This window comes from Phascolarctos cinereus, unplaced genomic scaffold, assembly GCF_003287225.1.
Source record: "Phascolarctos cinereus isolate Bilbo 61053 unplaced genomic scaffold, phaCin_HiC Scaffold_2;HRSCAF=192, whole genome shotgun sequence".
Lineage (NCBI taxonomy): Eukaryota > Metazoa > Chordata > Mammalia > Diprotodontia > Phascolarctidae > Phascolarctos > Phascolarctos cinereus.
Window position 1 is genome coordinate 395,896,329 of NW_027555625.1, and position 22,851 is coordinate 395,919,179.

Genomic DNA, 22,851 nt, shown 5'->3' on the forward strand with positions numbered 1-22,851 from the left:
GAAAATCTCGAGACGACAAAACCTAAAATGAATATCCTTCTCAATTCCGATTGTGACAGACCTTCTGTCCCTGGCGACATTGTTTCTGGCCTTAGCTAAGATATGTCTGCATCCCACCCCTTTCCCATGAAAGCCATGACTTGCATGCATGAGTGTGTAACCAGACGTTAAAAAGCAGCCAGGACGACACCACGCATGTGTTAATCTGCGCTGCAGCAGCGTGCATCACTTCCACTTTGACCTCGGAGTTAATCTGCATTCAGGCAGCAGCTCCAGTCATTTTCTTTTCATTTTTTAAAAAAATCTCTTTTCTCTCTCTCTTTTTTTAAATTGATGGATTTGGAAAGTGATGCGTGAGTGTGGGGGCAAGTGTATGTGTGAATGTGCCTGTGAGCGTTGTTGTCTTCCCTAACTACCTCTATGTGCCTTCCCCACCCCCACCCCTCACTCTTTTCTCTACTCTATTATATTATTCTCCAAGATTTGGAGAGCTGCTGCCTGAGCTGACGCTTTGATTGTATCTGCAAGGGTTTATGCTGTTTATCTTATTTCTGCACTCTGAATATCAATTCCCGTGGCTGGAAGCAATGCATTTTCCCACTGACGGGACCTGGTAGGGGAGGGTGGTGGTGGGGGAGTTACTACATAATAATAAGCATACTAATAACAATAATAAAGAAAGGAAATAACCGTCTGCAACCAAGAGGAAAGGAAGAGTAAAAACACCAAACGATGAGTTCTCCAGTTGCAAGGAGAACAGGAAGCCGGGTACTCTCGTCTCCTGCATTTTCTCTGAAAATGATGGTGTGGGTTCTGCTCCTACTCGCCCTCCACCCGGGGTAAGATGCGTTTCTTTCGGCTTCATATTGCATGGGAGGAAGGTGGAAGTGGGTAAAGAGAGAGAAATGTAGTTTGTATTGGAAACTATCCCCAGGATATAGAGGGTTTGGAAATTGTAGGGGTGTGTGTGTGGTGTGTGTGTGTGTGTGTGTGTGTGTGTGAGAATTCGGAGAGGGGGAAGGGTGGTCTGCATTTTTCCCAGTGAGATATTGGTGATGGGGGAGGGGGCGGTAAGCGACCACTGTGTAAAAGGATAATGCAGGGGATAATGCAGGGGATTGCAGAATATTTTCCTCATTATTACAGCTGGATTTTGGTTTAAGTAGATTTCTCTGTGTATTATTTTGAGGTCATGATGAGGTTTGGGTGGGGGGCTGCGGAGGAATTCAGCACTTAGGGTCTGGGAGCATGAAAGAGATATGGGAGTAGAACCTATCCCTGACTTCCAACGACTTTCCTTAACCTTTCATGTATGCAAGTATGCCATACAACCTCCCATGTGGACAAGCGTTGGGATCCTTTTTGTCCCTTACAATTTTCTACAGAGCAAAAGCCTTCAGCACCAAGGACAGCAGCACGACGCTGTGGGCCAAAACCAGCTGAGCGGATTCGAGTTTCTTTCTTAACTGCTGTGAGCATGGGGTAGGGGAGGTAGCTGGTCCACAAGAGAAGGCTGCAATAGTCGTCCAGATGTACTATATGTTGCCTTTCCTTCTATCTGGGACTATAATCCCAGTTCACGTTCAGTTGGGTATGGGACAGATAGTAGAACTGACTGGTTGAATGTAAGCATCCCTTGGGAAGAGTGAGTTCTGCCGCAGTGTTGAAGAATATGCTGAACTTGTTAGCAGAGCTGTGTAATATACATTTAATTTCTTACCACTTTTCTTCACTGAACTGAGTGAAAATAGCAACTGTTGGAATTTCTGTGGGGTAAGGGAATGGACAAACAATATTTTAATGGATTTTTTTCCTCTCTTCTACCTCCATTATCAGTAGCAGGAGAAAAGTGTTCTAATTAATTCGCATTAAAGAATGGTCTAAAGAACTCTCTTAGCATTACCTCAGTGGCCTCAGGTAGTTAGGACAGTGGCTTTCATTTTCCTTTAGTGGCCCCTTCTCTACACTGCCATGCCCTAATCTCTCTTGAGGTTAGAAAGAACTGTCTAGAAAAGACATGGTCCCAAGGACAGGCCCACACTTTAACTGGGAGGGTAGACTGTTGTAGAGTAGTAAGTAGTAAGGAATGGTGGGAGAGGTAATGATTAAAAATGGCATCAATTTATCCATTAATACCCACTCTCCTTTGCTGGCCCCCTTATATGTCCCTGGGAAGACAATGGGGAATGCCAGACTGTAGTAAGGATGGAAAGCCTGGCAAAGTAAGCATCTGATTTAGCAGGAGTATCAGGCAGAAGTAGTACCTCTTTATCTCTACTATTTCCCCCTCTTTACTACAAAAATAAAGCATACTTTCATTAAGAGCCTCAAAGTAGATGGCTCCTTTGACAGAATAAGATTTTGTTTATGTTCGATAAGCTTTTTGCCCATTGGAAAACTGTAATTTTGTTTGTGGACAGCAAGTTATGGTTTCTGGGTTACTATTTCTGGTACCTGTAGAATCATTTATATTACCTTTATTGCACTTCTTAGTAGGATGGCCTGTAAGTTTTCATTCAATTAATTGTGTTAGAGTTTTTATCCCAGTGTTTTAAAACACTGTGTGTGTTTGTGTTTGTGTGTGTGTGTTTGTGTTTGTGTGTATGTGTATGTTTATGTGTGGGTATTAGTTCATATTATCAGTTGAAACAAAAGTAATTGTGTTCATGATATTTAATATGTATGTATAAACACACGCACATATGTAAATTAAAACATCTTCTCATTTTCCTCTTCTACACCTTCCTCTATTCTAACATCACCTAATGGTAATTTTTTTTGCTTCCAGAACAGGAAAAATAAATCTTAAAAATATTAAAATTGTAATACCATAAATGTTAAGGAATATTCTTATTATATTGAGTTTTATTGAATTTACTTCTGTGATAGTGAGAGATGAATACTGTAGAAGATATGATTTTTAAAAAGTCCTCTTTTATGGCTGAATAATCTTAGTTGTTAGTGTGTATACAAAATTTCATTTGCAATGACTATGTCTTGTTACGTGGACATAAATGAATGATTTTTCCTACATTTTTGAGTGTTTACTTTGTTAAGGAAAAAAAGGATGTCAGGATGTGGCAATCTTGGAGCCAGAACTGAAAAGACTTAGTTTTGGAGGGATTCTTAAGGGAGAAAACATAATTATGGCTGTACAATGTCAGACAATGAAAAAATAAGCTCATGTTAGATTTACAAGACTCTAAACCAGGTTGTTGTTTTTTTTTCCCTTCCTCGCTTAACCCCCTTCTAATTGATTTCATGTGTTGGTTATTTTGGTTTTATATAAACACAAACTAAGAAATTCTATAATTTGACTGAAAAACATAGCCAACACCTACTCAAAATGTTGGACAGGAAATGACTACATTGCAAAATTACCCAGGATTGCATTTATAGTTTAAGCTGCAGTTCCATGACTTCAAGAAACTCATTTCAAAAACATGTTGAATGTTTACTGTAGTTACATTACTGAAAATCTGTCATTTAAATAACCATAAATAATGTCTTAATTAACTAAAACACATGTGCCTAATTCTTGTACAAATCACTACATATAACATAAGTGGTATGGAATTTACCTTTCATTTACAGATCAATTTTAAATAATTGTGACAAGCCACAGGAAAATGAACCTACTTTGTATATGTTGTTATTTGACAAAAGTTAAGAGCTTTCAGCTAACCAGAATCTGTAATCATTCAGTTCTTATGACCCTAACATATTAGAGCAGAAAAAGTAGAAAGAGAGAGGGGGGTGGGCAGACACAAAGATAGATACAGAAGGAGATGGAGGGAGACAAAGAGATAGAGACAAAGAAACAGAAATAGAGAAAGACAGAGAGACTTTAGAGTTCAATGAGTCCAAATACTTTATTAACAGAACAAAAGTTTCAAAACCAGCCTTTATAAGCTTCAATATTTGCAATTATATTCCCACCCAGGCCCTCCCTCAACACCAGCCCTTGGCCTAAGGAAAATAAGATTCCAATTCACTCTAGAAATTTCTTTATAGACAATGAGTTGAAATTAGAGTCAACTGTAAAGGTAACTTTAAAAATTCAATTAGAATCTAATGGATCCTATATTTCACTAAAATTATAAATAAGCTCATTAGTTGTCCACGCTACTCCACATGTTTTAAAGAAAATAATTATTTCTTCTAATTTGTATTGTAACATAATTTATATTCTTAGAAAAATATTCAGAATTTTAAAAAAACCTTTTCAACTGCATCTTACAATTTTTCTACATTTTGGGTTTAATATAATAATCATGTAGTAATATTTTTTGTGGATTTTTGTTTTCTCTCATTTTAAGACTGAGCATATATGCATATGAAACTTTGTTGCTGCTTAATTCATATTGGTTAACTTATTAAATCAACTTTGTAATATTATAATTATCTATTTAAAATCCTCTAGTATTTGGAAAATAAAAGATATAAACCATATACGAACTGTGACATTTCTGACTGTCCAATGACAAATATCCAGAAAAAAAGTTGGAAACTTCAGTCTGTCAACTAAGTGTTTCCCAATATGAAGCTGGTTAACATGACATAGTTTTTTTTAAAATCATCATTTATTGACTAGACTTTTCATATTTCATTCAAATAATTTGTCACATAGATGGATATGTGATATTTTTTGAATTAATTTAAGGGGAGAAAAGATGCAGATAAGCTAATGGACAATTATTTTATTAAAATATGCATCTGTGGTGTCATATATTATATCTATTTGCTCTATACACAAGACTTTCACTAAAAGTTGGTCAGTCAGTTAACTCACATTTATTAAGGGTTTATTATGTGCCAGACATTTTGCTAATCATTTGGGAAAGAAAGAAAGACAAAAATATAGTCCAAACAGAGGGAAGAACATACACAATGTTATACATACAAGATACATATGAATTTATCAATGGAAATTTCCTTTGTTCAGGTTATTAAGTGATGGGTTCTATTTCCACCGCAACACATATAGGCATTGAGCTCTAGAAAGCTCCCCTCATTGGGCATGGTATCATATTCTTATAATCCTTGCTACTGGAAAGAATGAAATTGGTGGAGAGCTTAAGATAGGAATTTCTGAACTATAGTAGTGCTAGAGTTAGTCAAACATATAAAATAAGTCTGGTACCAGTGTGGTGAACCTCAGAAATGGTGGTGAGGTTTAGAATGAACTAGGCTGCCTGAGGATACATAAAACCTTTCAGGTAAGAAACAAAGGAGATTATAGCTTCTGTGCTGATCTACAGTAGGATTAGTCCCATAAGTAGGCAAAGCAGTTCCAGCCTGGGCAATAATATGAAACCTGATACCAATCAATCAGTTAATAAAAATAAAAATAAAAAGCTCCCATTCCCAGCTCTTCAGTTTTGTCTCTTAAATTACTCTTGCCTTATTTATTAAGAGAGAATATTCACCAAGGCAAAGAGATAAAGGCAGCCTTATTTACCTTCTTTTTAAAATGAAGAGGTGGAGCTGAATAGTCTCTAATGTCTATTTCAGCTCAAAATTCTATTATTTAAAATTAAAATGTTCTGATCCTAGCTCTGTGTTCTTAACTGAATTGTTTCCAAGATCTTCCAAAATAAATGCTTGTCATAAACAATCTCTATGAGGTCATGAATGGAATGCCCAAGAGTTATGAAAAAATGGGGTAATTGGAGAGTGGATAATGTGAAAACAGTTCAGAAATCATATATTTTTCAAGTTTGAATCTATTGCTTCAATGAGGCTAGATTTCTCCATTTGGATACCTTATAAAGGGACACGTGGGGGAAGAAGGGAATTACATCCTGAATTTAGCAGAGTACAAGGGACTTTCTAAGCTTAGCAATAGCATAGTTCCAAGATAAAAATTCCAAATTTCCCTTAAAATTCTAAAACATCTTACCATTTCTTATGGCATTTGATTCTCACAATCTATAGAAATATTTTATCTGCCAGTGGACTGTCAGCATCTTGAAGGCAGACACAATTTTAAACTTGTCTTTTTACCCCCTGCATCTGCTTTAGTGACTTGCACATAGTAGGCATGCAATAAATGATAATTGAATTGATTTTTAACCCCATGAAATAGTCATCACAGATGAAGGAAAAAAAGGTATAGATTGTATTAAGGTGACTTGCCCAAATTCAGTCAGTAAATTAAATGGCAGAGGCTGGGGTCATTATACTAGTGATATCCAGCTCAAGTAAAATGAATTTCTACAGCCATTTTAAATAACACATCAACAATATCTATATTATATTGTATTTTTATTTATTTTCTTTAATTACATTGCATTTTAATCTGGTTCTGCCAGGATGAATTTGAAATCTATGCAATAGACAAAGTTGCTTTAGACCAACACATTCCATAGATGAGTCTGTCTGCCCAGTTTTATGATCAAAGACTGATCATTTTGGCACTAGCATAGTGTGGTTGAGAAGGTGTTTTGCAGTTCCTATCAACATGTATTAAATATTTGTAAGCAATTTTTGAAAGTGAAATTCTGAATTTAATTCTGTGTTTAGTGCTCCTTTACAAAAGTCACAGGCCCAGTTCCTATTTTTTTCATTGTTGTTAACAACAAAGGGTGATAAAATAGACCTTTTGTTTTTGTATTTTTAAAAGAAGTTTTAGAAATATATATTTTCCCTTATGTTGTAGTTATAGTGTCAAAGTAAGTAATAATGGTTCAGATAGTTAAACCAGCACCTAACCTGTTATCTGTCTGTAAAAGAAGCAAAATTTTCCACTCTCCCCTGAAAATTATGCAGATGGGTCAAATTCACTGGATAGATCCTTATTCAATATTTATCTTGCAAAAAATGATGTAAATAGAAATCATATTAACACATTTCAATAATGAAGCAATTTTAATTCAAGAAAAAAATAATATTCTTACCTTACCTTAAATATCTGGGTTTTTAAAGCAAAAATGCTTTTGCCTGTAAGTAATTGCTTTATTCCTCCAGATACAATCCAATAGATTGAATTTCAAAGTTCTCATGTACTACATGCTAAATTATCCAAAATTCTTTAATGTCTCAATGACATAATACCTATAGTTTGCATGATGATTTGTAATTTTCAAAGCCCCATTGCATAAATTCACCTATTTTGAGTTCTACAATTTTAGGGTGAGATAAGTAATTACCAGTTCATGTTTTCATTTGATAGGTGCAGGAACTCATCTTTGGAAACTTAATTACTTTTCTTATTGTTAAAGATCTAGTGAATAGTGGAGCCAGCACCAGACACCATATAGTCATATAAATACATAATATGTACGTTTATACACAGGATAGTACTGCATTCCTGTCAGAATGTTATTTCATTACCCTTGCTATGATACCAACCACACAGCTTTTAAATGGTTCTCCCTTTAATTCTAATAATAATTTAAAAATAATTTAAAGTAGGTTTATCCATTGAATTTTTAATGCAAAGTGCTGAAGTCTTCCATTTCATAAGAAAATTTGCTATTCACATTTCCCTGAACAGTGTTGAGAGCTAATATCATTTAAAAAAAAATGGAAAAGCTTATACTAAGTTACACATGCTAGTAGATTATGGGAGAAATGAAATCATAGAATTATATAAATTATTTTGCTGTTATAATAAAGGAATACATAATATAGTTACAATTGTGCATTATTATAAACATTATTGTATAACTGTGTGTGGATAAAGTACTATACAAATGCTAAATAGCCACTTTTGACATTGCATTCTCCACCCTTCTATAAAAACCCATGTGAATTCTAAATAGCATAGTCATATTTAACAGGGGGTGGAATAAGAAAAAGTTTTTATAATTATTGAAGCATATAAGTTACACAATTTCTGTTGTAAAGGATAGTGGCAGACCAAGTTTATTGAGAGAAACCCAAATTTTGTATTGAGATTTATTTAATAGAAATTACCAATATGAACTGGAGATACACCATGACCTAATGATCTGAATCTTCAAATTCTTTTATCATCTATATTTCCATCTTTGTTTTATTTATTTTTTTTGAAATACAGAATTAAAAATATGACATTAGTACCTACACAGCTTTATATCATCCAAGTTTGTTTTTTTAAATGAGATTTTCCTATGTGTATGAGTTAAGTATGCCTTTCCAAGGGTTTATAATTTGTGGCCAGGTATTTGGGATTAGATTGCTTACACCTGAAAGTTGAGCTTGTTTTGACTCTATGAATAACAGTGACAGGAGATATCATTCACTCAGACAATCTGATGCTTTCCTGACAACAGCTGAGAATGTTTGAAAGTGAAATATGATGGATGATTATAGAAACATATATGTGATATGGAGATGGGTGTCCAAAATGACCTTCACTTTGACCTATGATTCACTGACACAGTGTGCGTAGTCATGGTCACCATGTTAATTTGGGACTCTTGGATTTTTAAATGTTTGTTTTATTATCAAGCATAAACATGGCTTAAGACTTCAAATTTCTGGATGACATATTAGCAAAACATACTTTTTTGCCTAAGTGACACATTATTGATTTTTTTCCCTTTGCTAACTGGTAAGAAAATTTTTCAATAAGATGATGTTGTTTCAGTGTATTTTACAACAACTAGAGGGAGAAAAATTAAACTTGGTGAGGTGAGTGTGCAGAAAATTCCAGCATATATCAAAAACTGAGATAATATTTGGGATTTCAGTTGGAAGTCACATTGAGGTGACACTACTAATTTCTTTGAGGAGAATGGAAAGATTGAATATGGAAATAGAATTATACAAGAAAAAATTAAGTAACTGTGGAGTCCTTTCCCTCATTGAACCTAGAGCAAACATTCTAAGGATCTCTTTGACAGATACAGATTTCAAATAAAATATATTAAAACAGTGGTCTAGGCTATTGACACTAATAAATGGGTTTTCAAATCAGGAGTTATCATGAAAAGATTGGGAGATAGATCAGAATTATTTATTCTTCTTTCTTAGTTGATATTTTATATAAATAGTCTTTTGAGTCAAATTAGACTTAATCTCTCTGGGAATCTTGGAAGGCATTATGTTATTGAGGAAACAACCCTGATTTTAGAAGACCTGAGTTCTAGTCTGATAGTCTATTGATAACTAGCTATATTAGCTTGCAAGACACTTCACTGCTTAGGTTTCTGTTTCTCTGTCTATAAAATGAGAGAGTGGAACTAGATGCTGATCTTTAATGTTCTCTTCAACTCTCACATTCTAATAACTAATATATGTTGTAACCAGAAAACTCAACATCCTAGTAAATTTAGTGTCCTTCTAAATTCCCACAAATTCTTACATGTATGCATGTATATGTATATATGTATGTATTCATATTAGGGAAGAAAATATTTACAAGTCAAAAAGTGTAAGTATGCCTGTAATTAAATTATAACAGCTGGGTACTATCCAACAAGAGACAATTAATAGGTTGTATTCATAGAAACACTTTGCTTCTCAATTGTTTTAAGCTACTTACTATTGAATTACTCATGCTTATTATGATCAATATACTGTATTGGGAGCTGGACATAAACAGAAATGAAAATATCCTCTGTCTTTAAGGAACTTACATTTTCAATTCCATTCCCATTCCTTTTATCTACAAGCTCTTCCTGAATTTTCCCCGAGGATGAAGTCTCCTTGGCCACCCTTTCCAGTACTCACTGAACCTTCAATTATCATGCCCTCATATCTAAACTCTTGTCAAAGCCTATTGATTTTACCTTTGCAGCATCTTTCTATTATGCCCCCTTCTCTCCTGTGATACTGCCACCCTTCCAGTACAGGTGTGAAGCACCTCGTACCTGGATTATTGCAATAGCCTGCATGTGGGATTGCTTGGAGAAAGTCTTTCCTCACTCCAGTCCATTTTCTGTTCAGCCACTAAAGTGATTTTTCTAAAACACAGGTCTGATTGTGTCACCACCATTACCCATTCAATAAACTCCAGTGACTTCCTATTGCCTCCAGCAGTAAATACAAAATTCTCTGCTTGCTGAAGTCTTTCATAAACTGTCCCCTCCTACTTTTCTAATCTGCTTATACTATACTCCTCAACATGTACTCTTCAATCCAGTGACACTGGCCTTCTGGCTGTTCCATGTACAAGAAAATCCATCTCTCAGCTACAGTCATTTTCAATGGCTATCTCCCATGTCTAGAATGTTCTTCCTCCTCCACTCTGATTACTGATCTCCTCAGCTCCCTTTAAGTCCCAACTAAAATTTTACCATCTACACAAAGCCATCTCTAACCCTTGTTATTCCAGTGCTTTCCCTCTTTTAATTATTTCCTATTGAACCTTAATATCACTATTCATACACACACACACACACACACACACACACACACACACACATATGTGTATGTTGTTTCCCCAATTAGACTGTAAACTCCTTGAGACTCCCTTTTGTCTTTTTTTCTCCCAGAACTTAGCACAATGTCTGGAACATAATAAATGTTTATTGATGAATAAATGAAAAGTGTTAAAGTTTAGGCAGATCAGTAAATACAGTATAATGAAAGGGGAGAGAGAAAACTTAACAACTGGAAGGAGGGAAGGCTTTGTACAAGGCTTAACAGGTGTGGGGAACCTGTGGCCTGGAGGCCACATGTGACTCTAGGTCTTCAAGTGTGGCCTTTGACTGAATCCAAACTTCACAGAAAAAATTCTCTAAATAAAAGGATTTGTTCTGTAAAATTTGGACTCAGTCAAAAGGCCACACCCAAGGATGTAGAAGGCCACATGTGGCCTCCAGACCACAGGTTCCCACTCTCTGGCTTAGAAGAATCTTATGGATTAATAAAATGTAGAAAGGAGTAGGTGAATTCTTGGAATAAAGAGACAGCCTGTGTAAGTATACAGAAATGGGAAATGAAATACTAGATTCCAGGAAAATAGTCCAGTTTTAAAGAAATATAGAATTATATAAGTGGAATAATGTGAAACCAGTTAAGGAATAGCCTAACTCTTTCTTATAGGCCATAAAGGGTCACTGAATATTTTTGATCCAGGGGCTAGAACCATGGCTTGGAAAGATTATTATGATAGCTATGTGAAAGATCAATTATGAAAGAGAGACAATGGGAGAAGGAATAACAATTGAGAAATAAAAGCAGTCCTGGAACTAAATGATAAAAACTAGAATTAGGGCAATAATTGCTCAAATGGGAAAAGAAAAAGAAAGATGTGAGAGATATTGTTTGTGTAAAATTAACCTAATTGCTACATGATTTAAGATAGTGGGGGAGGGAAAAGGGAGGCTCAAATATTGCTCATTTTGACTGCTGCTTCTAGCTCAAAGCTATACTTTTTCTAATAAGAATATAATGTATTCTGTTTTTACTTACTCTTGTGTTCTCAATGCTTATGATCCTGTTAATATTTTTCATGCCTCTGTGACATACTGAGCATGACATCTTTGGCTTTTTCAAACATGTTCTTGAAGGGATAAACTAGAAACTAAGCTCCCTTTCCCAGGAAAAAATTCTATTATATGAGTAACATATGAAGAAGAGAGACACAGTCACGCCACAATTCCAATCCCCTTCCAAATGGGCCATAATATCAGTGAAGCAAATATTAATATCCATAGCAGGAAACCACCAGGTAATCCATACAAAAGTTGCTGTGCTCATCTCCACACTCACAATTTGCTTGGGTCTGTAACTTTTTTACTGTGAATCCACTTCTGTCCAAAGTCAAAACTATAGAAACCAATCTCACAATCATTGGTAATAGTTTTCACCCTTTTTCCTTCTTGGATGAATCACTAAACATTTATTCAGCACTATTCTGTGCTATACAGAGTTGCTAGAAACACAAAAAAGAAGCAGTTCTTTCCCTCAGAGAGTTTACATTCCATCAAAGGAGACAACTAGTACTTGGCTGTTGTCTTTCATACTTGAAGAGGACCACAATGAAATCACTACTTTGGAGTCAAGGTACGGTGTCTCTGATTGTGGCTGATCACACCAATATGAGCTTGGAAAGCTCTACCATAGATTGGGCACAAATAGTCCACGTGAAAATTTGGAATAGAGATGTCTCTGAATTTTCACATCTCACATTTCCTTTGACCTACTATGTTTCTTATAGAGCACAGCAGTTTCTTTGATGTGGGCTTGCCATGCTAGGTGATCCTTTGCCAGTGTCTCCCATGTCTCACAAACATTCCAAAGTTCTTCAGAGAGACCATATGAATTTACTTCTATCACCTCTTCTGCCCTCTGTGTGAGCGCTTGTCTTGTGTGAGTCCTCTGTAAAATAGTCTTTTAGGAAAACATAAATTTGGCATTCAGACAACATGGCCAGCCCATCTGAGTTGTTCTCTCTGCAGTAGTGTTTAAGTGCTTAGCAGTTTAGCCCCAGAAAGGACTTCAGTGTCCAGTACTTTATCTTTCCAGGTGATATTCAGAATCTTTCTAAGACAATTCAAAAGGAAACAATTCAATTTCCTGGCATGGCGCTGGTATACACTTCAGGTTTCACAGGTGTACAGCAATGAAGTTAGCGCAATGGCTCTGTAGACCTTCATTTTGGTAGGTAGCATAAGACCTCTTCTCTCCCACACTTTCCTTCAGAGACTTTCAAACACCAAGCTAGTTCTGTCAATGCATGCTTCAATCTCATCATCTGTATGTACATCCCTGGAAACTATGTTGCCAAAGTAAGTGAAATTACCCACAGCATTCAAAGTTTCTCCCTTTGCTATAATTGATGGTTTCACATATGGGTGGTGTGGTGCTTGGCTGGTGGAGAACTCTGTGTTTTTGGTGTTGTTTGGCCAAAAGTAACATAAGTGGCAGAAAAATCAATCCATACTCTGTTATACCTGAGTCTCAGAGGCTGCACTGAGTGCACAGCCATATGTGAAAAAAAGTTGAGCACCAACTCTCTTTCCACTTTAGTCTTGGCTTTTAGCCTTTTCAAGTTGAACAATTTACTGTCAGTGCAGTAGCTGAGCTGGATAACATTTTCATCCTTGTTGAAGGTGTCTGATAACTAAAAATATCATGCCAAAATGCATAGGAGCATGCACACAGCCCATCCTCATTCCACTGGTGACTAGGAAAGCGCAAGAATACCATCCATTATCATGTAAGCATGCTGTTACAAAACTGATGTAAAATATTGATGAACTTTGGTCAACCAATTCTTTTCATGTTCTTCCAGAAACCCTCATGACTGAAAATATCAAAGGCCTTGGTCAGATCAATGAACATTGTGTACAAACCTCTGTCCTGCTTCTACCAGGCAGCAAATACCATTTTGACCATTCCACAGCCCTTTCTGAAACCACACTAGTTCTTGGGTAGATGACCATGTCTCACATGTGAAGTATCAACTTATGAAGGAGGGCTCTGGCCAGAATCTTGCCTGCAGTGACTGAGAGATCCCACTCTCATCCCTGAACCCATGATTGTCATAGAACAACCTATTTCATTTCCCTTTATAGAGATGGACAATGGGGGTTATCCTTGAATTCCTGAGGGATAACTTCTTCTTGCCCTTATATGGCAGCTTATAGCTGGAAGATTTCAGTCACCTTGTGTGGATGACCAGTGGATCCCCTGCGTTATAAATTTCACCTGCAGCAGACTCAGTAACAGGTGTTTTGCCACAAAAGAGGAGCCTGATGGCATTTCAAAATCTTTTCTCCGGTTGGAAGTTCGTCTAGAGAGGGATTAACTTCAACTTGAGATATACATGGTCAGTGGCTTCAGCACTGATTGATGATGATCTATTGAGAACATTATGGAAATGTTCAGCCCATCTTTCTAGGATCATATCCTTATCACTAATCAATGTAGCACCATCAGCGCTACGTAGTTGAAATGTGCCCTAGGTCTTTGGCTCCTAAGTAGCCTTTAGGGAATCATACAAGCTCTTTGGGTAGTTGTTATTGTCATTAAGCCATTTCATTCATGTTCAACTCTTCATGACCAAGTTTTGAGGTTTTTCTTGGCAAAGCTACTGGATTTGTCATTTTTTTTCTCCAGTTCATGTTATAGATGAGGAACTGAAGCAAACAGGGTTAGGTGACTTGGCCCAGGTCACATGGCAAGTAAGTGTCTGAGGCCAGATTTGAGCTCAGGTCCTCCTGACTCCAGGACTGATGCTTTCTCCATTGTGCCATCTAGCTGCCTTTTAGATACTACAGTATTGGTGATGAGAAAGTCATGAGACACACAAGTCTTCAGTAGTAAATGACTACTGCTTTTGCCGTTTTCAGCTTCATTCTTCCCAAAGATTCTCTGCCAAGTCTAATAGTCTGTGCCTGCTCTGGCATTAAAGTCACCCAGAATTATAAGCTTTTCCTTTTTCGGCACCTTTACAATGAGTGTCTTCAGGCCTTAATTTCTTTTTTCTTTGACCTCATCAGGGTTCTTCATCATAATGGGAGCATATACACTCATGATGATGGTGTGACACTTTCTTGCAGGTGACAATTACATTTCATAAGCCTGTCTTTCAGTCCTTTTGGGAGGCACACAAACTTGTTGACTAGATTAGACCTTATTGCAAAAGCAACACCAGCTTCATGGTGCTGTTCATCATAGGAATCACTACAGAAAAAAGTGAGTATTCAGCTCTGATTTTGGTAAGCTGGCCTTCATTCGTAAGCCTTGTTTCACTCAGGGATGTTACTTGGATGCGATAACCTGATCAGTTCTCTTGCAAGAAGAGCCGTTTGTCTTTCAAATCTATTGGATTCTGTGCTGTCTATAAGTGTGCATACTTTCTGCGTACCAATGGTGAGTGGAAACATCTTCACAAAAGTTTGGCTGTGTGTGTTTGTGTGTATATGTGTATTCATATATACACACAATATATACATACACACTCACATATATACAGAAATACTTATATATACACACATATGTGTATGTATGTATGTATGTATGTATGTATGTATGTGTATATTTGCATTTTAACTGCAGGGTAGGATCCTAGTATGCCACTGTAGGAATGCCAGGGTTAGGATTTGGTGAAGCAGATAATTGTTAGGGCACCTTTTCTAGCTTCTTCCTCACACCAGGAGGCGGGCAGTGTGGTGCTTAAAAAGGCTGCTCAGACACCCAGGAAACTGGACTGAATCTTCTTAAGTCAAGGGAGAAGATAACCCTATGCCCTGGTCTGCCTGTATGCAGTGTTGTGACTACAACTTCCAGTGTATCCTCACCTGCTGCTTCATCTCTTGCCTATTGCCACAGGATTTTGAAGAAGGTAAAGAAAGACAAAATGGTAAGGGTGGCTTTTGTATCACATATCATTGGATTTAAGTGAGGCAGAGTTGTGCAAAGTCATTGACCTCACTCTTTCAGAGTCATCAAAGTCCACTGGCAAGACAAAAGTTAAGATGACTGGCAGCAGCTCAGGATGCAGTGCATGACCTTGGTGTCTTTGACGTCTAACCAAGCTGTAAAGTGCTCCACAGTATGTGTTTCCACCACTGCCGTGGCTCATTGGAACAAATTTTCCACATCCACTTATTGCAAGGGGGGATTTCCAAACACTTGGGGTATGACTCCCCTCCCCAACTCTCCAGAGGGTTTGAGACCCTTAGTTATCCTCAACTTGCTTTAGCCTGTTTGCCAAAAATGGTTTTTATCAGGTTGTGGCCACTGTGCACGCTAGTGCTTCTTGGAGCCACAGGTGAGATTTGGGTGCCAGGTGCATACCTAAAGTGGAAAGCAGTCCTGAAAAGGTCTCAGCAGCTCTCACAACAGAGGTACTAATCTTCCCTTAATATCTCATGCACTTTATTTAAATATGTACAAAATAATTCAGTACTCTTAGGAGCTATGATTTTATGAATGTGAAAATTGTGTTTCTTGGAACAGATCATAGCTCCTCTATGACTTAGCAGATAATCTCAATGAATTGACATAGGAAAAAAATACCATTCCTTAATGGCCAAATTTTGCTAATAAGCTTTTCTGAACTTAACAGCTATTCAGAAGGCAGTAAATTTTTGGACTCTATGGCTCTACAATTTTGTAGGAGTTGTCAAAGCTCCTAAAATAGACAGTCACCATTTTTTTTTATCATAGTGAGACATCACCAAAAGATTTTAAAGCATATTGTATTTAAACACTTTATTGTCATTATTAGTTATTATTATTTTTTATTAGTTACTTTTTGCCTCTAGAGGTTAGTTACTTGCAAAATGCCTCCACCTGTTCTTCCCTACTGGGGTATTGTTCAGATCCCCATATTTTAATCAAAGCCAAAAGACTTAATGAGGATAGTTTCACAAAAAATAAAATAAAATAAAATAAAAATAGCATCTGTTCAAAAACAGAAAATCAGCACCTACAACTGCAGCATGGATAGTTGATTGATTTTACCCATACTTCTTCACGAATTTTTCAATGTAGTTTACTCAATCAGTATAAATATGACCATATGAATCGAGCTTTATCATAACTCCATATTCTCATGTATTTCGTTTGAGAATGTGTCTCCAAATAGTCAAAACAAGTGTCTTTTTGAAAGTAGATTGATTGATCACTGAATTTTCCTTTTTCAGGAAGAAAGAATTACAGCTTCAATGGGAAACACTCTGTAACTTGTAATGATATTAAAGTAAGGAGTTATGACTGTGAATCATACTAAATCAGTTAACAAGTTTTGTTGAAGCCTGACCACAAAGCGATGATTTTCTTTCTTTAAAAACTTAGATAATTTATCTTTAAAGGGGGGTTATTACACAAGTAGATAGATATTTCACACATGTAAGATATTGTAAGCTAATTGCCAAGTCCCTTTGATTCTGTTCCCAAAAATATTTTTCTCACCTGAATTCCAATGTTAACATCCTGGTTAAGGCCTTCAATACTTCCTGACAAAACTAATATTTTTGCCTCCTGTGAGTCCTAATTATCTCCAGTCTATCTCCTCTCCAATTCCTTTTTCACACAGATACCAGAATAATCTTCCTAATGCCTCACTTTGATCATGTCACCCTTCTACTCAGAAAACTTTAGTAGATTCCCACCAATATAATTTACAGTCTACAGATCTCTATTTTTCCATAATAAAAGTCTCTAATAATGATTTATCATGTACCTCTCCATCCTAACCCATTCATTCATATTTAAGCACTTCATTATTAACATTGACATCCCCTCAGATACCTTGGCATCCCAGTTCACAGGCCTGCAAACTCCTTTGCATACTTTCATTCCACTTCTGTCACATAGAGTGTCATAATTTAGACATAATAACTATGTAACTTTCACTGTATTTCTGAACTCTAAAAGTTCTTTCTCAGATCATAACCTCCTGGCTTTCCATTTGTCCTTCTACTTTAATCCACCTAAGTCCCTTATTCGCCTGTATCCCTACCTCTATTTACTCTACCACTTCTTATTCTTCTGGCGCATTTGTCCAACTAGTCATCACTTTCTTTTGTATTTGGTTTTAGCCCTATAGTTGACTAGATCAGCTATTATTCTATAATCCTAAATGCCTTGCTTCTTTCCCTACTGTTGTTCATGCCTTATGAAATCTCAATACTGGACAGCATCCATTATTCACCTTCTCTGTTCCTACATGTATTCTTTTGAATGCCATTTCAGGAATTTAAACAATCATACTTAGGGGGTCTGTTAAAAATTCATGCTATCTAATATTATCTGAATACTCACTGCTGCATGGACATCCTTTTATTGTTCTTAAATGGACTTTATATAGCATTTTTATAAGGGCAGTCCTAAATTTTCTGTATTTTCTGCTATTTTATTATGAAATATGAATCTTTCCAACTATAAGATCATTCTTTTTATGATTTATGCATCTTAAGATATATTTCTATTCTTATTCTATAAAATAACGAGGAAGAGGTGATCTTTCTCCTTTCCGAAGCCATCCTTTTTACTTGTGCTTTTGATCTCATTACCTGGGATTACCCTTGGAAACATGTTTTAATCATCCCCTTTACTCAACCATCTTTCAGTTTTCCTTATTTCCTCTTCCTTACTGCCTGAAATCATTTCCAGACCTCTTTGACCCTTAAAACATAAGCAAATGAAGAAAAAAATCTTTACTGGCCCTTATTCCTTTCTCATAACAGTCAAACATTAGGAGTGAAAAGTCATCTGTACTTATTGTTTCTACCTCTTGACCTCTTCTCAAGTCTCTGTAGTATGACTTTTGACCTCAATAGTTGTCTGAAATTATCTTTACAGGTTTACCAATGTTCTTTTATCTGCTAAATCTAATGCCTAAGTCTAATTCAAGCTCAGACTAATTAATCCTTTTTCAGTTTTTGACATTGTTTATCAGTCTCTTCTCCCCAATCCTGTCCTTTTTCTTCTCTGGTAACTTTCATTCCTGATGAATTCTCCTCTTACCTGTGTGACTACTTATTTACAATTTTGCTTTGATTGATCATAATTTGTTTACCTCCCACAAAGCATCTATATCCCTGGAGCTCAGGCTTTTCTCTATACATTTTCTTGGTGATTTCATTAAATTATCTGAATTCAATCATCATCTCCATATAGATATCAACCAAATGTACGTGTTCAGTTTTCCCTTTCAATCTCATGTCACCAACTGCTTACTATATATCCCAAATAAAACTCATTTACCCTTGTCCCTGTAAATGATTAATTCTTTCAAACAGTATGACCTTTGAAAGCACTACCACTCTTCCAGTTACCAAAATTGTAAAATTCTGAGTCATTCTTGACTATTTCCACCTCCTCAGTCTTCTGTATCCAATTAGTTGCCAGGATTTGTGTATTCTATCTCCACAGCATCTATAAATTCATTCCCCTTTCCTGATCCATATCCTACTATTCTGGTTCAGGCCTTCATCATCTTATGCCTGGACCATTGCAATATCCCTCTAAATTGCCTACCTTTTTTTTCTCCAGTTTCTCCTCGCTGCAATATATACACTACAAAATGGTTATTTTCAATTTTTTGTGGATATTTTTGTCCATCTTTATTAAAAGTATTTACTTTGTTCTAAGCACTGGTTATAAATTACAAAGGAGCCACTGTCCCTTCCATCAAATAAGTAAGAGTTATAATGAAGGGAGAAAATGTATATGGAGATCAGTGATCATCAGGAAAGATGATTTGGTGATAGAAGCCATATGCATGGTGAATTGAATAATATGACACTGAATTGATATCCCATTCCACAGACAAGAGCAGTTGTTGTTCATAGTGTGGGGATATAACTGATAAAATAATCTTGAAGCAGAGGTATAGTTTTGCAAATCCTCTCCTCAGAATTCTTCAGTAATTGCCTGTTGGCTCCATGATAAAATCTATACTCTTCAAACTGTCATTTAATTCTTCATACAATTCTAGATTTTCCAAACTAATTTTTACCACATGTATTTTTGTCCACTCTGTTTGAGTTAAATTGTCTTACTAGTGAAAGTGTTTTGAAAAGATCTGGTATGCAAGCCTTGGGGATGAGGATGGATATAAACTCATCCAGGCTATAATTAAGCCCTGAGAATTCTAGTGTGGGAATCCTAGCTAGTGAGAGGAGGGAATATAAGCCTACAACTTGAGTTGTAGATGTGTAGATCTTGAGCCCCATTGATATGCTTCACACACAGAAGATAAAATCATTCAGTCATACTACTGAATCTTAAATATGATACATTTATTAAATGAGAAAGAAAAGCAGAAATAATAAAAATATAACATTTGTTCAATAAATATCAAAACTATGGATAACCACAGCATAGAAATTGACCCAAAATCCTGAATCACTTTCTCCCACCAATGTACACAGTGGCGATAGGAGTGAGGCAGAAAGGCAGGAAAAGTAAACATGCCTGTAAAGAAACAAAGCGGTAAAGAACATGAATAGGGAAACCCAAAAGTGGGGGGGGGAATAATAAATATGAACTATAGGCTTGAGGTCCTTTTTTCTTTATGGAAAATCTGCACAGTGTGTTACTTACTAGGCATGATCACCTTTTTTTCTGGGCCTTTCACTGTCCTGCTGGTTAATGCCATTCTCTGATACTCTTGGTCCATGATGCAGTGTTAACTTATTTTAGTAAAAAAGCAGTATTGTGTGCTTTCACTGAAACAGCTGTGCTGAGCTTGGGATCTGTAGCTTTCCAGGTCTGCTCATAGTACTTAGCTGAGTAGCGGGTTAAAATATTAAGCTATTTTAGTGAAAAAACAGCTCTCTTAAAGCAGAAAATTACAAAGCTCCTCTAATCTGCTCACAGGGCTCTGAAGATTCTCTCTCAACCTGTAGATGGCGCTAAGAGCAGTACAGATGAGCACAGCCAGTTATTTTTAGCGTAACTGGATTCTGCTTTCTCCAATTATCTCCTAGCAGTTAGAGTTCTCTTCCAATGAGCTCCAAACAGCAACTATAGAGCTTCTGTCTGGCTTCTGTCAATTGTCTTACCTGGCTCAATCTGAAGCAGCTACTCTTATCTTTTCTTTGTCCTTCACAGTGCTCTGAAGGGTAAAGCCTCACCTCTATTTCTGTCTCAATTAGTAGTGTCTATATTCAAGGATATGTTTTCATTTTTCTGATCTCTTCTCCTGTCTGACCTCCCTCCCTGGCTTCTAATACATAAAATGAGGACCTCCTTATGAATAGTGATCAGTCTCAAACAGGTTAAGACACCACAAATTCACGATTCTATCATGTATGAGACACATTTTATTACAATTGTCCAGAAATAGTTCTTTCATGCAGTTTCACAACAAATCTCCCTAAAACCCTGAAAACAGTAACATGTAAATGATCAAATGCATTATAGTCATATCCATTCACATTCTGGCAGTGCTGTGCTTTGAAGGGCTTGTTTTCCCTGAGGTCCTTAAATTAAGTCTGTGTTTCTCCTCAAGCACATGTATCAGAGAAGCTATTTTTCTTGTCAAGCTGCTTGTTTTTTTTTTTGTTCATCACACAAATGCTCCCCCTTTCTCCTTTCAATAAGTAATGTACAGATATTAGAGTGACAAATGGATACGCTCCTTTCTCTCCCTAGTTCCCTAACCTTTTAGAAATGAGCGTGTTTTAGGCAGGCAATATATTGATCTACTCCCATCATTTTATTCAAATGGTCTATTTCATGGTTTTCAAGATGAGTGAAAGCAAAACCAGAAGAATAGAGCAAAAGCTAACTATAATGATAAGAGGAAAAGAGAATGTGAATGAATGGGCAGACTCCTGACAAATACTTAGAGGGTGAAAAACAATATGAAATGCAAAAATGTGGGATATTTACATGTCAAAATTAATTAATTTAAATATAAAATGTAAGTAGATTTAACAGTTTTATTGGTAATTAAAATGAAATTTCAATTTTAAAACATTAAAAAAATAATTTCAGGTCACTGGATATAAATAAAGGTATTTAACCTAGGAATATACAAGCTCCAGATCAAAATATATCCAGCATTTTAGAAAAAAAAAATCATTTAATTATTGCTTTTGTTTTTTTCATCATGGTCACATCCAGATGTTGTCAACAACCTGTTCAATGAAGTTCCTCTTGTACCAAAAAAAAGAAAGAAAAAACAAAGGATGGAAGGAAGAAAAACAGTTAAGCAAAATCAGTAAACATAATCAGTATAACTTATTGTATGTATAACATTGTGTCTGCTAGTATGTACCTCTCTAAAGGAAAGGGGACAGGTGGATTTCATCATCTTTTCTCTGGAGCCAAAATTGGTCATTATAACTACCAGATACCACATTTGGCTTTGTTCTACTGTTATTTTATTTTTTACATTATCATAGTTATTGTGTATTTTATCATCTCGGGTTCTGCTTACTGCATTCTTTCAGTTTTGATATGTCTTCCCATGTTTCTATGAATTCCCACTATTCCTCATTTCATATTGGAAAAAAACAAACTATTGTGTTCCTATACTGTGATTTTTTTTCAGGTACTCCTCCATTCAATGGATATTTTCATTACTTTATTTTCCATGATAGTATAAAAAGCACTGCTATAAATATTTAGGTACAGAAGACCTGCCTGTCTTTCTATCTTTGGCTTCCATATGGCATACACCCAGTAATTGGATCTCTGGGGTAAACAGTATAAATAATTCAGTGATGATCTCAGATAATTCCAAGTTTTCCCAATAATGATTGGATTAATCCATAGCTCCACCAACAATTGATATTTGTTCCCTTTTTTCCCCAAAAGCCCCCCCAAAAGTTGACTATTTCTTTTGTTTACTTAGACTTCTTTCATCTTTGCAATCAAGAAAGTTTTAATAAATAAATCAATTAGCAGTTTCATATCGTATTTTTCCTTCCTAACTGAGAATCTATCTATCTATCTATCTATCTATCTATCTATCTATCTATCTATCTATCTATCTATATACACATATATGTTCCTTCTTTGCCATTATTGATTCCACAAAAATATTTCTCTCTCTCTAACTACTTTTATTATGGACTGTTTTCTGAGCTTCTGGCCTCTTTCACTTTGAACATTTTGCTATTTGCCTCTGTTAGAATCAGTCTGTGCCTCATGATTTTAGTTGCGTGGTTCATTTTCTCACCACTCTGCTTCATTAAGATTTGCAAAAGTCATTAATAACAATATTGGGAAAGTAAAGAACAAGATCATTAAGTAGCTATTTAACACACACGGTTGAGATTAAAAACAAAACAAAACAAAACCTTAAACAACAACAAAGGCAAAACATCAAGCTTTCCACTTCCCAGAGTTTGAATTAAAGACTCTCTTCAATCTTAGATTTCTGGTATAAATTATTTAATACATTCTTTTTAGGAAATGGATTGATGATCCAGAAAATAAGACTGAGAAAGAGCCATACAGGGAGTAAGGGCACCAAAAACTAAATAATAATCATAGGGCGAAACT

The 22,851-nt window shown here is 36.0% G+C and overlaps 1 protein-coding gene across 2 annotated transcripts in view; it reads left to right on the top strand.

The window, feature by feature from the left end:
* The first annotated feature begins 124 nt into the window (after positions 1-124).
* Positions 125-22,851, top strand: part of GABRG2 (gamma-aminobutyric acid type A receptor subunit gamma2) — a 138,110-nt gene continuing 115,383 nt past the window's right edge. The window contains exon 1 of one of the 2 annotated variants that reach the window (XM_020992420.2): positions 125-839. In XM_020992420.2, coding sequence (XP_020848079.1) covers positions 733-839 — 107 coding nt within the window. In that variant the 5' untranslated portion in view covers positions 125-732. The remainder of the gene's footprint in view (positions 840-22,851) is intronic. The other variant, XM_020992421.1, reaches the window with a different exon arrangement.